Source organism: Microtus pennsylvanicus, chromosome 11 (genome assembly GCF_037038515.1).
Source record: "Microtus pennsylvanicus isolate mMicPen1 chromosome 11, mMicPen1.hap1, whole genome shotgun sequence".
Taxonomy (NCBI): Eukaryota; Metazoa; Chordata; class Mammalia; order Rodentia; family Cricetidae; genus Microtus; species Microtus pennsylvanicus.
Genome location: NC_134589.1, coordinates 54,117,334 through 54,129,851, shown reverse-complemented (window position 1 = coordinate 54,129,851; position 12,518 = coordinate 54,117,334). Strand labels below are relative to the sequence as shown.

General features: G+C 50.3%; 1 protein-coding gene across 6 annotated transcripts in view; it reads left to right on the top strand.

The window, feature by feature from the left end:
* Gas7 (growth arrest specific 7) overlaps positions 1 to 12,518 on the top strand; it is a 231,923-nt gene that overhangs the window by 185,022 nt on the left and 34,383 nt on the right. For 3 of the 6 annotated variants that reach the window (XM_075992118.1, XM_075992119.1, XM_075992120.1), the window contains exons 4-5: positions 119 to 204; positions 8,632 to 8,685. In XM_075992118.1, coding sequence (XP_075848233.1) covers positions 119 to 204; positions 8,632 to 8,685 — 140 coding nt within the window. The remainder of the gene's footprint in view (positions 1 to 118; positions 205 to 8,631; positions 8,686 to 12,518) is intronic. The other 3 variants (XM_075992122.1, XM_075992123.1, XM_075992121.1) reach the window with 1 other exon arrangement.

The window sequence follows — 12,518 nt, the reverse complement described above, 5'->3', positions numbered from 1 at the left end:
ACATGAGAACTCCCACAACCCTGGGAGGAGGTGGGAGAGCGAGGGCTGCTGTGGCTGGAAGTCCAGGGTGCCTGTCTGTGGCCCCCGCAGCATCTGAGCTGTGTCTCTGTCCCCACAGTGAATGGATACCACGCATCAGGGACCCCGGCGCACCCTCCAGAGACTGCCCACATGAGTCTCCGAAAATCCACCGGTGATTCCCAGGTAAGGTGCTGCCAAGGGAGGTAGGGGCAGCTGAGTGTCTAGCTCAGGAAGGATGTAGTTGGGAGTCAGGGACTGTAGCCCTCTTCTGCTTCAGTGGAAAGTAGCCCAGGGTTGCCCTAACAGTTTTGGATGAAGGATGGGTTACAGAATTGCAGTTCATTGGTTTTCTAGAAATTGAGGGAGATTTGGAAGAGGAGCTAATGGATTATAATTGTCAGGGCAGGGAGATCCACTCTGCTACCCACAAATTCAATGAGTCCAGATTTCCTGTCAAGTTAGCAGTGTGAGCCAGCCAGGCCATTGTCCTTGTAGTCCTCTGCTGTCTACAGAAAAATGCGACCATCTCACTCACATGGCGTAAGCATAGCTGTAGGAGGCAAAGACTAATGTGTGCTTTTACTTTTGAGTCAGGGTCTTATGTAGTTCTAGCTTTTGATCCTCCTGCCTGCAGCTCCCAAGAGCTGGCACTGCAGGCATGCACACCATACCCAGCTGAAATATGTTTTAAGATTCCCAAACTGCTGTCTCCATCAGAACTGACACGTGTGACATCATGAGATGGGAATCATTAGTATTCCTATGAGCCTGGGACCACAGGGGAGCAAGCTCATGAGATTGAGTGGAGGGTCATAGTGGACCCAATAGAATATCCTATGATTTCCTTATTTGCCGGAAGCTGCATCTAAGCAGGGGCGCGGGGGCGTGGGGGTGGAGGTAGTCTCCTTACAAATTAAGAGATTCCTAAGGAAACTTCCAATCCCTGCCATACTTTCTCGGGAATCAGTGCGGCAGCCCTTAGGGGTGATGGTATTGATGGCTGATGGCCACAGTAGTAATCCTGCTGAGAAAAGTAGCTGTGTAGGCTGTGGCCTCCGTGTGGTCACTGAGGGAAAGACCCTGAACTCTGTGAGTGCCATCAGCTAAGCTGTGACTGCCAACTTCAGTGCAGCCAAGGGTGTTGCGTTTGGAAATTTAGTAAGCTGTCCTCTCGGAGCCGAACATTGACTGAGCCCTGGATCAGTAAACTGTGGTAGAGAACTCAAGGCCTAGTCTTAGGCAGGCCTTTCAAGTCTCTTGACTCTTGTGTACGATCTGAGGTGAGCAGGGTGTGCATTCCAAGACGCCAATAGAGGTGCTGCTACTGGAGACCATGTCTGGCTAGTGGGGATTGAGGTTTAGTTAACAGTGCACAGGGCTGAGCCTGATATCATCAAATCCCTGCTCACCTCACTTGTCATGAATCAACCCTGACGTGTGTGTCCTGTTGAGCCACCCTCTCCATGAGCCAATGAGTGTGTTGGAAGGGAAGATGACTTGTCATCTGATTTGAGAGTGTTTCTGAAGACATGGGCCTGCCCTGCTGCAGCTAACCATGATTAAACCATGTTGCTCCCCCAGCACCATCAGGAAGAACACTGGAAACAGCTCCCCATTCTTCCTTCCCCAAGGAGATGTGACTCCCGTACTGGGAAACTCAACTATTTAGTACATGCTAGCTTAGGATCTGGAAGCTGATTTAACAGTGTGCTGTAGGCCTTGGACAGAGGAATTTCTCCTGTATCTGTTCTTGGAATGTACTCAGAGATTTATATGTATTCTGATTTCTATGGAAGGCCATTCATACAAGTATTATTTATACCCCTGGAACACTGGACCCAATCTAACTGTCCAATGGTAGGGGACAGGTAGAATGGCCTCCAGTGCTGGACATTAGCCCATCAGTGACATTACACAGTCAATAAAGAGCATCCCCCTGAAGAAAATGTAATGACTGAGAAACGCTTCCAACTTGAATCAAGTGGAAGGGACTGGAGAGATGGCCTGGTGACCAAGTGTACTGTTCTTCCTGAGGGCCTGGGTTCAAGTCCAAGCACCCATGACAGGCAGCTCTCCACAGTCTGTAACTCTAGCAGCTGGAGTTACTAGAGTCTAGCTCCAAGGGATGGCACCCTCTTCTCACCTCCAGGAGAACCTGTACTCATGTATGCATGGGTGTGCACATATGTGCGTGTGCATGTATGCAAATGTGTGTGCACATGTATGTGGGCATGTGTGTATATGTATACGTATGTGCGCAAATGTGTGCATGCCATTGTGTGCGTGTGGACGTGTGTGTGCAAATGTGTGTGTGCGTGTGTATACATGTGTGTGCATAAGGGGATACAATCCTATTTAGAAGAAGGAAACTGAGCTTCTGAGAGGAAGGAAGACCAGAGAGTCCATCTCAGTCCAAGTTTCTCCATTGGGGACATTTGGTGACATCTCTGATTTTGATCATTACCACTGCAGAGTCAATGAATTCAATGAGTAGATGCAAGGGATGTCACTCACTGTACAGTGGACAGGGCAGCCTCCTCAGCAAGGCGTCATCTTCAGCAAGGCGTTACTAGCTTGAATATATGAGTAGCGTTGAGGTTGCAAAAGCTTGACCAGAGGACACGAGTAATTTTTATTTTGTTTCTCCTTTCTTCAAGTTTCCTAAGATCAACACATTTCACCTCTATAAAAGGCAGAAACACTCTTTTGGTTAAGAGAATAAAATTTGGCTGCTGGAGAGAGAGCTCAGACGGTGAAGAGCTTCGTACGCAGCCTGAAGACCTGAGTCCAGTCCCCAGAACGCAGAGAAAAGACAGGCCATGGTGGGGATCTTGTAATCCGAGGAAGCAGAGATGGGAGGATTGATGGGGTTCACCGGCCAGCCTGCCTAGTGTAGTTGGTGAACTCTAGGGTGATGGCAGGCCCTGTCTCAGAAAACAAAGTCTAGAATGATTGGGATTGGCCTCTGCCTTACCCATGTATGCTCACACACACACACACACACACACACAGAGTTGCTAAGGGTGTGTGGTACTGGGTTCCCAGGGAAGGCCAGCTCCAAGGCCTAGGCCTGGTACACAGTGACTATTCTACATAGGCAGGTTAGCAGAATATTCTTTTTGGATAATAACCCTGAAGTTAAAGCCTCATCAAAGAAACAAAAATAAACAATGTAGTATACATAGAAAGGATAAATCTGCATCTACTTCCTGCATCCCAGAACTATACAGTAGATCCTCTAGGATTCTTTCCAGCTATGAAAAGACAGCATTTGCCGTGTGTGAACCTCTAGAGCTAATTATCCAAAGAGCTCTAAAGGCTAACTATCAATAGGTTGAGAGCATCTCCCTTAAAGACAGCAGGGCCCAGCAGATGTTTAAGCGTACACAGCATTCTTCAGTACTCAGGGGGTTTACTCTCCATCCCAGGCTGTCAGTCACAACTCTCAATTGCTCTTGATAATAACCGAGTGCTGGGGGCATGGGTCAGTGGTAGAGTCTTCTCTACTGTCTCCGAGGCCCAGGGTTCAGTCTCTGGAATGTGCATGCATGTGGACAATAATTGAAATATGATTGAATGAAGAGCTACTTGACAATTTGAGAGGCATGATTTGGGGTCACAGTGACCAAGCCTGTGATTTGCAAAGTACCTGCTGGCTTCTCTCTCTTTAAGCAGGTGAATGGGAAAGAATAGTAGCAGGGAGGGGCAGGAGCATCTGATGTCCCTACCATTCTGTGTCATAAATAGTACCCATGACAGGGTGCCCAAGAACTCCTGAGGGTTCTGCCCAGTCTTGCGAGACCTGGGTGGATGGGCACAGGTGGTTGTGGTCTGGTGCCGCCCAGTGGATAGCTTCAGTACTGCAGTCATCAAGGGTGCTGCCTCTTGGGTCCTGGATAGAATAAACACCTTCCTGGTTGGGAGAGAGCCCAGGGGCAAAGGCTATAATAACCTTGCCAATCTCTCCTAGCTTGTATGTTCTTTTCCGGCACACTTTTACCTGAGCCTTTTTGTAATCCATCTTTCCACTATTCTGGCTTCATGACTACCCCAAAAGAGACAAAGAAAAATAGGAGGGACTCAGGACTCAGGGCATGTGTTGAAGAAGGCAGTTTAATTGGAGAAAGCGCCAAGTTTCTGCATCTCTGCAGCCCTTCCCCAGGCCTTTACTTTAGTCATGCATACCCCCTTGCACATTTAGGCCTTTGCTAGGCTCTGAGGCCCAGCAAGGCTCCACCCTAGCTGTGGGAGGACAATGGGTCAAGAGTTGTTTAATCTCATCAACAGTAAGGGCAGGAGGAAGTGTGCACACTGAGAAGCCAAGCTAGGGATGCTGAAGGGAGCAGTAATGGGCTTCTTAAGAAAAGATGCCAGACTAAAGAGGGGAAGGCAGCAAAAAGGGTTGCTTGACAAAAAGATGGGGATAGGGAATGTTCCAGACAGAGGGGGACAACGTGTAGATGCCTAGAGGCAGGAAGGAGGGTGAAGCTTTCAAAGAGCCCATAGAGGCCAAGTATGGGTCATGGCATGACTTTTTAAGTTGGTGGGCATAGGAGGGCAGAGGATGGGACTGGAGGGATCTGCATGGCCCGTCCCAAGGAGCCCAGGTTTATGCCAACAATGCTGGGAATGAAGAGGGTTTTCCTATAGGAAATCCCTGCCAGAGGCACAGGATCCAGGAGATCCTGGGGAAGGGGATGGTAAAAGACACTTGGGAGAGGGGCTGTTGGCCCCTCATGACGTCACTTATGGCTTAGCAAGTAGTCTGTGTTCTTGGTGACAACAGAGATGCTCGGGGACAGTCAGGATACCAGCATGTGGAAGTGGCAGTTAACTAAAGTGGAGGAGAATCAGGCAAGGGGTGAACAAATCAGGAGGATCACCAAGTCTCTAGTTTAAAAAAAATCCTGCAAAAAGGATGACTCTTTGGAATCATAGGCAAAAGGCAGAATGTGAAAGTATGTACTGTAGGGATCTGTAAATTTATGAAAGTTGAGGGCCTTCCATAACAAAGTCCCACGGACCTACCATGTCACTGGCATTAGGCCAGTGTCGGTTTATGAACGATCTCATCCTGCCTCAACACCCCACCTTTTTCTTAAAGCAAAATTCCTGACTGATTGCTCTAAATCAATGGTTCTCAACCTATGGGTCACCACCATCAAAAAATGCACATTTCCTGTGGTCTTAGGAAACCCCAACCATAAGTTTCTTTCTATTGCAACTTCCTAACTGTAACTTGGCTACTGAGTGGTGTCTCAGTTCCTAAGACCATTGGAATGATGTGTTCTCTGATGGTCACTACCCACAGTTTGAGAACCACTACTCTAAATGCGAGTATTTCTAATTGTAAATCAAGGGGGAAAGATATCAAAGTACCATTACCACTCCAAGAAAACACCGGTCTGATAACATTACCATAGAGACTCCATAGTCAAATTCTCCAGTAATCCCTAAAATGCCATTTACACCTGCTTTTCTCCCCAGTCCAGGATCCAAGTAAGTGTTTGACATGAAAATGTTGGTTACTTTGTCTCCTTAGCGTCTGTCTCTCTATCTTTGTTTGTCTGTCTGTCCATCTACCTCGCTCTCAAACACAGCTTTGTTGAGACACAACTAATTATTAGTATTGTGTAGTTCCATCATTTAAAATACAATCTGGGGCTACAGCTCAGTAGGTTACAAAGGAGAGATCAATTCCTGGTCCTGCGAAAGAAAAAGAGGGAGGGACCGAGGAAGTGTGCCAACTAGGCAATTCATTGTTTTTAACAGACTCATAATCGCACATCCCTTATCGCAATGAGTCGTAGAGAATTAACATTACTCCCAAGCCTCCCCCAAGAACAGGCTGTTACTAGCCTACTTTCTGACTGCAAGCTGTCTTTTTATGGCATTTTATCTTCAGGAAGGTCAGCTGTATGTGGTCCTCAGAGGCTGATTGCTTTTACCCAGAACGTGTTTGATGTCTGTGTTGAGTGTGCTCAACTTTTATTCCTACGGCTGAATAGTCTGCCATGATACGGCCAGTTTTGTCGTCTTTCCTGCTTCAATCTCTTTGTCTAGGCTGATATCCCAGGGTTTTTCTTTCGCCTGCCCTCACACTGACTTCTAGTCTATGTTGTGAAGAAGACTCCGAGTCATTGTCTTGTAGGCCGACCTACATTCTTAATCGGCTGGCTTTCTCCTTCTTAGACCCCAACTTGAGGTTTGACAGGAGCTCTGTATGGGGTGAGCTGCCTGCTGCCTGTGGCATCTCTGGGGACACACACTTCCAGACCTGTGCACTGCGGGGGAGGCTCCAGGTCACTGAAATAACTTCTGGATTTATTTCATTCATTTCCCTTTCTAATTGGTCAGTAACCCGCGGGGCACTAGTACGACACCGTGTAACTGCCCTGCCGCCTGATTTTAGACCGTGACAATCACAGTCTCAACCCCTTCTACCCTGGGACTTCTGAGCAATGAACTCTACGTACGTTTTTGTGGGTCTTCTGGAATGGCATGTTCCCTCTGCCCACTGTGGAGTGGACCTACTGAGGTCATTATTCTTACTGAGCTCAGGTGGTACCCCACTGTAGCTTTGGGGGTCATCTTTAGACTGGCTCCTTAGCCCTTTTGTTATCTCCTCATCATTATTTGAATTCTCTTGTATTTGTTGTTCCTATGTTTCCAGGAACCTGCATTCCCCTCAGTGGGGAATAACAAAAGCCACCACTAGAGGGTGACTCTTGTAGGCTTTCTTGCCTCTTAGTCCCTCACACCTCCAGTAACAACAGCAGCTATTGTTGTTATTATTATTGACCTCTGGCTGCCCATGACCAATCCTGGACTGCAGTAGGCACCCAAGGATGGTGGCAGAGTCATGTTGGTCCTTGACAGGGAGACTTGCTAAGAAGAGAATCTAGCCCTGAGGTGGGACTGCTCCTCTTTTGGCAGGTATGGGCTTGACCAATGTGGCTGTGGAAAAGACCCGTGGAGAGATTTTGTCCCTGCCTTTTCTTGATGACTGGTACCCAGGGCTCTTGTTGGGCATCCTGTGCTTGTCGTCTGCCAGGGGCACTTTTCGTGAATGTCCCGGAGGAGAAATAGTAGCTTGGAAGGATGCAGGCCAGACCAAGCGGATATGATGATGCTTTAAAAAAATAGATACAGAAGCTGGCCACAAACTTAACATCACCATAACCTGTCAGGGTGACAGAGGAGCTGCCACAAGCACAGGTGCCTGGATAAAGAAATTAAAGTTGGTCAGATCAGTGTGCCTCCAGTGAGGGTTCCAGCTGCTCAGGGTGGAAGCTGGCTAGAGCTGTGTGAGACGCGGTGGTGATGGCCCATTTTACAGATGGAAACCCTGAGGTTCTAGGAAGTCAGTTCCATGGCCTTCATCTCAAAGTTAGTCATCCATGAAAGGATGCTCCTTAAGGTTGCTTTCCACCAACACCTCTAAGGATGTGAGTTTTCTCCAAACAGGCTCTTTACTGGCCCAAGCAAGACAGTAAGGCTGTCCATAGGAAGGGTCTGTGGTGAGCTCCAGTTGGCCTGGCTTGCTGATGGCTTCCTGAGGCAGAAGCAGCCCCACCCCCACCCCACAGGTGTTCACCTAGCCAGGGTCCGGGGCTTGAGTATGACTAGAATCACCCAGTTTCCCTGAGATGCACCGGTAAAGCCCTTTGTACTTTTGGACACATGCCAGCCTCAGATCATACACAGAGTGGTCACCCATGGTTGCCTGGAGGGAACTGTTTCCAGGGGCATTGTGGGACCCAAGACAATGGCATCTCAGGATTTTGTCTGGGGAAGCCGTGGAGTGTAATCCTGAGCGTAACTGCTAAAGTCTCAGGACTGAGCATTGTCCCGTATTAAATGTGACGCTTTTTTTTAGCTGGCCATTCTTGGCCATCTCCACCAACACAATAGTGGGACTCTGGGCATCACCTGTGGGTGCAGAGGCAACCAAGACTCCAGTTTTCTTGCTGACAATGGGGACAGTATGAAAAGTCACTCCAGGAGGGTACTCTGCTTGCGAGAAACCGCCGCGACTCCCAAGCGCTGGCACAGTGGCACGTTGCCAAAGTGACTGAGCAGCGCCCTGTGCTCATTCCACACGCATTCACCATTTGCTATTACGGACTCGGGAGGGTTCAGAATGAGATGTCATGTGCTGAGTCTCCTGTGCCCCTGTGGGGTGGGTGGTGAAGTGGCCTACAATCTGCCTTAACTCTCTGTTCCCCTGCCATTCCGCTCCCCTGCTTTGGCACCGTGGTCTGGTTACCAGCAGAGGGCAGCGGAGGGGTTAACTCCCCCAAATCCCAGTTGGAAAGGAGAGGAGGGGAGACCTGGTTTGCTGAGGTTCCCGGGAGCCTGAACTCAGCCTTCCTTCTACTTTGCCTGGAGCCTGAGCACTCTGGAGCAGCTTGGACTCTGAGATGCACTTGCCTGCCCTGGCCCAGAATATGGTGACTCAGGAGTTAACCGCAGGCTGACACCCCTGAACTTCCCCAGCTCAGGGTTCTTAACCAATCCCTCCACCCACCTGGGGAAGGAACGGGAATGGGGAAAAAAATGTCCAACATGGAGAACAGCTTTGATGATGGGTCTCACCTCTCTCACCAGAACCTGGGATCCTCGTCGCCGAGCAAGAAACAGAGCAAAGAAAACACCATCACAGTAAGTGGCTTGACTGTTGGTGGGGGGAGGGCTCCAAGGCTGGGGCTTTGGGTCACAACTGGGCTGTTGCCGTGGCAACGTGGACCGCCAAACCCAGAATCGATGCTCACTAGGAAATAGAGAAGTTGCAGCCAAAGCTTGGGTTTAGCTGAAGTTACCCCCATCTCCTCCCACTGTCAATTTCCCCTTTTGCTTGTTCTCCCCCGGTGAAGGGGTGGAAGGCAGGAGGCTGTAAGGAGACAGAAGCTGCTTCTGTGTGGTGGGCAGGAGAAGGTGCTTGTGGGGGAGCGAGTTGAAGGGGGTGGAGTGTGCTGTGTGCAGAAATGTGACATGGAAATTACAGCCACCGCAGGGCTGCTTTTGTGCAGGGAAACTTCTGGAAGATGTCAAAGTTAAAAGCAAGAAAAAGCTCCCTACAAATAGCATTTCTGGGAGTCCCTGATGAGAAAAGCTCCTGTCCAAACTCTCAGGGATCCTCCCCAGTGCTAGCCAGATACCTCTATGGGGATGGAGCGTGGGCCCAACTCCTCCCTCACAACCCCGTGATGCACTGGGGTCAGGACATCTCTATCCTAGCCTCTAAGGGAGGGAGCTGCCTAGATTCTTAGCCAATAACCCAGAGAGTTGAGAAGTGAGGTCTGTGTAGATTTGCTATCCTGGCATGAGTTCCTGGCACGACTTATAACCTTGGGCTCCTTGTCACCCTGTTCCGAACTTCCCTGACTACCTCTGCAAAGATAAAAACCTGAGTGGGTGCATCGGACCATTCTGCTGGGCGGGGAAGAGTGAGCCAGACAAACAGTAATAGCAAGCAATCGTAATAACCTGCCGTCAACTTAGTGCCCGCTTGGTACACCAGGACTGCTCCTAGGGCTTGCTGCCTGCGGTGTGAGCTGTGGTTAACAGAATCGAGTCCAGGAGGGGATTATGCACCTGGACTCTGAAGCCAGAGTGTCACTTACCTCACTCACAAAGCTGTGAGTTCGAGCTAGTTTCCCAGCCTCTGCTAGTGCCTGTTTCTACATAGCAGGGACGTGAGGGCTTCGGCAGTGTGGGGGAGTGGGGTGACCTTTTCCATAATCGTAAGCACCTAGAACAGAGTCGGGCATGCACCCCATGCCTGATATGCATTAGCGTGGCCATCACACTGTGCACAGACAAGGAAACTGGGGCACAGTGTAGCACCATGCCCAAGTCACCTAGCTAGGAAGCTTCAAGATTCAAAAACTCAGCTCGTGCCCACTGGCAGTGCCCCTCCTGAGCTGGTGTAGGTCCCTCAGGCCATTACCCTGCCTTGACCCTTCGGAGTCTCCTGGAAACTGGGCAGGGCGGCTCAGCTTGCTGCAACCCTGTAGCAGCCACAGCTTCTCTTTCTAGAGAATCTAGAGGAACCTGGTAGGGCATAGGCCGACCTAGGTTCAGACTTTGGAGGGCATGGTCCCTATCTTCACATTGCTACTAAATGCTCCAAAATGCTGAAGCAAGAGGAGAACTACTCAGAGCCAACAGAAACGGGGAGAAAGGAAGAAGAGAAAATAAGAGGGAGACACATTTTCACATTCTAGAAACAAACACTGAAGTGAAAAGAGACGGGCCCGTGTTGCACTGGCTCTTCTCTTAAAGGCACATGATGATGGAGCCCAGTCAGAGTCAGGCCCCTGCTGGGTCCTTGCAGTCAGAGCTTCTGAATATGGCCCGACTTTGTCGCTTGTCACTCCTGCCTGCTCCTTCCCTCTGGCCGAGATGGCCTGCAGCTTGCAGCTGGTACCAAGGTCCTGAGACACTGTTTAAGGTGTGGATTTCTGAAAAACATCTGTAGATGGTCTCTCTGGGGGCGAGGACCAAAAACTGCATTTCTGTCAACACTAGAGAGGGTTGATGTGAATGCTTACACCCTGGAGAACTGTTGCTGGGAAAACTGAGCAAAAGAGGGAGTGGCCACAGGTCACACAGCAAGGGAGAAAGAAACCCAGGACTCGATCACATCCAGGTCTCCCTACTGGCAACCTGGCTGCTTGCCCATGTATCCCTTGGATACCCCAACCCTTTATCACTTCAGAATGAAGACCTGAGTCATTATTTCCCTCATGTGGTACCCTGTCTCCACACCCAGCCCGCTAGCTCCATGTGCAAGCCCCGTAGAGCTCAGCACTTCTTCATGGGATGGGACGGCCCTGTACCTAGAAGGCTGAGACACCAGCTTCCTGTTCTGGGGGAATACAGGAACGTGGTGAGCAGTTTCCATGCCGTCTGACCTGGGAGGCAGCCACTGACAGGCCCTGCCAGGGCAGGATGCATGTCCTCAGTCATGGAGCAGGGACTGAGCTGGATTTGAAGTTCAGTGGCCCGGAGCTAGTTTAGAAGAACAGGCACATGGGGCCACTGGCAGCAGATACAGGGCTGGCAGCCATGCCTGGGTCTCGTTCCTGCTATCAGTAGTGTTAGGTTGGCAGGTGGGGGCAGGGCACTGTTTGATTGGGAGTGACAGGCATTAATGGCCGCTCACTGCCCTCAGCATAAACTTGACACATCAAGATATAGAGGGTTTGAGCAATAATGGCAGAGAAGGCCCGAGGCACAGTCTCCTGGAAGGAGGAACTAGAGGGCCCTGTGGTCCTCCGCTTGGATGCCCAGCGTAATGAAGCATGGCATCTTGGGAGGGAGCTAGTGGCTGGAGGGAAGCCCATGGGATCCTTTCCAGTCTTCTCACTTTCCTGGGTCAGGGTCACACAGCCTTGTTAGCTGCAGCCTGGGTTACCAAACTCTGTAACCTTAACCTGAAGGCTGGAAGGAACTATCACCCCGCCCTGGACACAGACTGTACTGCCCTGCAATGAGAGCAGGTGCCACTCAGGTGGGTCACACATGTGTTCTGCATCCCTGGTGGACCAGTCAGATGCCTGACCGACTGCTGCCACCTCCTTGGTGCCTTCAGTGAATGTCTGGGAGCAATTCTCTTGATCTGCAGCGTGCCTCAGTCAAACAGCCCCTGCAATAGGAAGTGTTCCATCCATGGGGGTGGGCAGCAGTGTTTCTCCATGTGGCTGTGCCGAAGACTGAGGATCCCCAGAGGAGACAGTAGAAGTGGCCACACCACATACACACACATTGACAGGCACACCCCTCCTCTGTTTCCTGCTCAACAACTGTCTTTGGCATGAGCAGGGCCTTGCTACACTTCGCCCCAGTGAGTTAGACAAGTCATGTGTTGACGGGATTCAGATGCTAGTCTGGACCTAGAATCCTAGTCTGGATTCAGGCCATGACTCTACTACCGCATTCAAACTCTGGGATCTGGCTTAAGTGACTTAACCTCTCTGTGCTTCGGTGGGTGCCTTGAATGGCTGTTATAAGGACTGTATGAGTCCACACATGGCAAGACTCCGGACATGATTAGCACTCACTGAGCATAAAGTAAATTCCTGGGCTGTCTCCTGTGCAGCAACAGGAGGAACCGAGGCTCCCACTGCTCCCAGCAGGCTATTGGAGGAGGCACGCCTTTCCTAAGGGTGCAGCTGAACATTCCTAGCTCCTGCCTGGTGATCTCCAGGAGGGGAAAGGAACCTGCCCACGGAGATATTCATAGAGAAAGACATGTCTGGCTTTCTCTTATTTCCTGGAGTATTGTGGCCCTGCTAATGGAGCCTGTGGTTCAGGGACACAAGAACCTGTGTCCCTGTGAGGCCTGAGCGTCACAGAGTGGCAGCAAGAGAATGATGGACTGGTACTTAAGAGGGTACTCGAGTGGCACTCTCCTGTGCCCCTCTAGCTGTGTGACAGTGGCCCGTCAGCCTCTGTGCCTCGTCTCCTCCCCGTGCGTGTTTGCACCACTG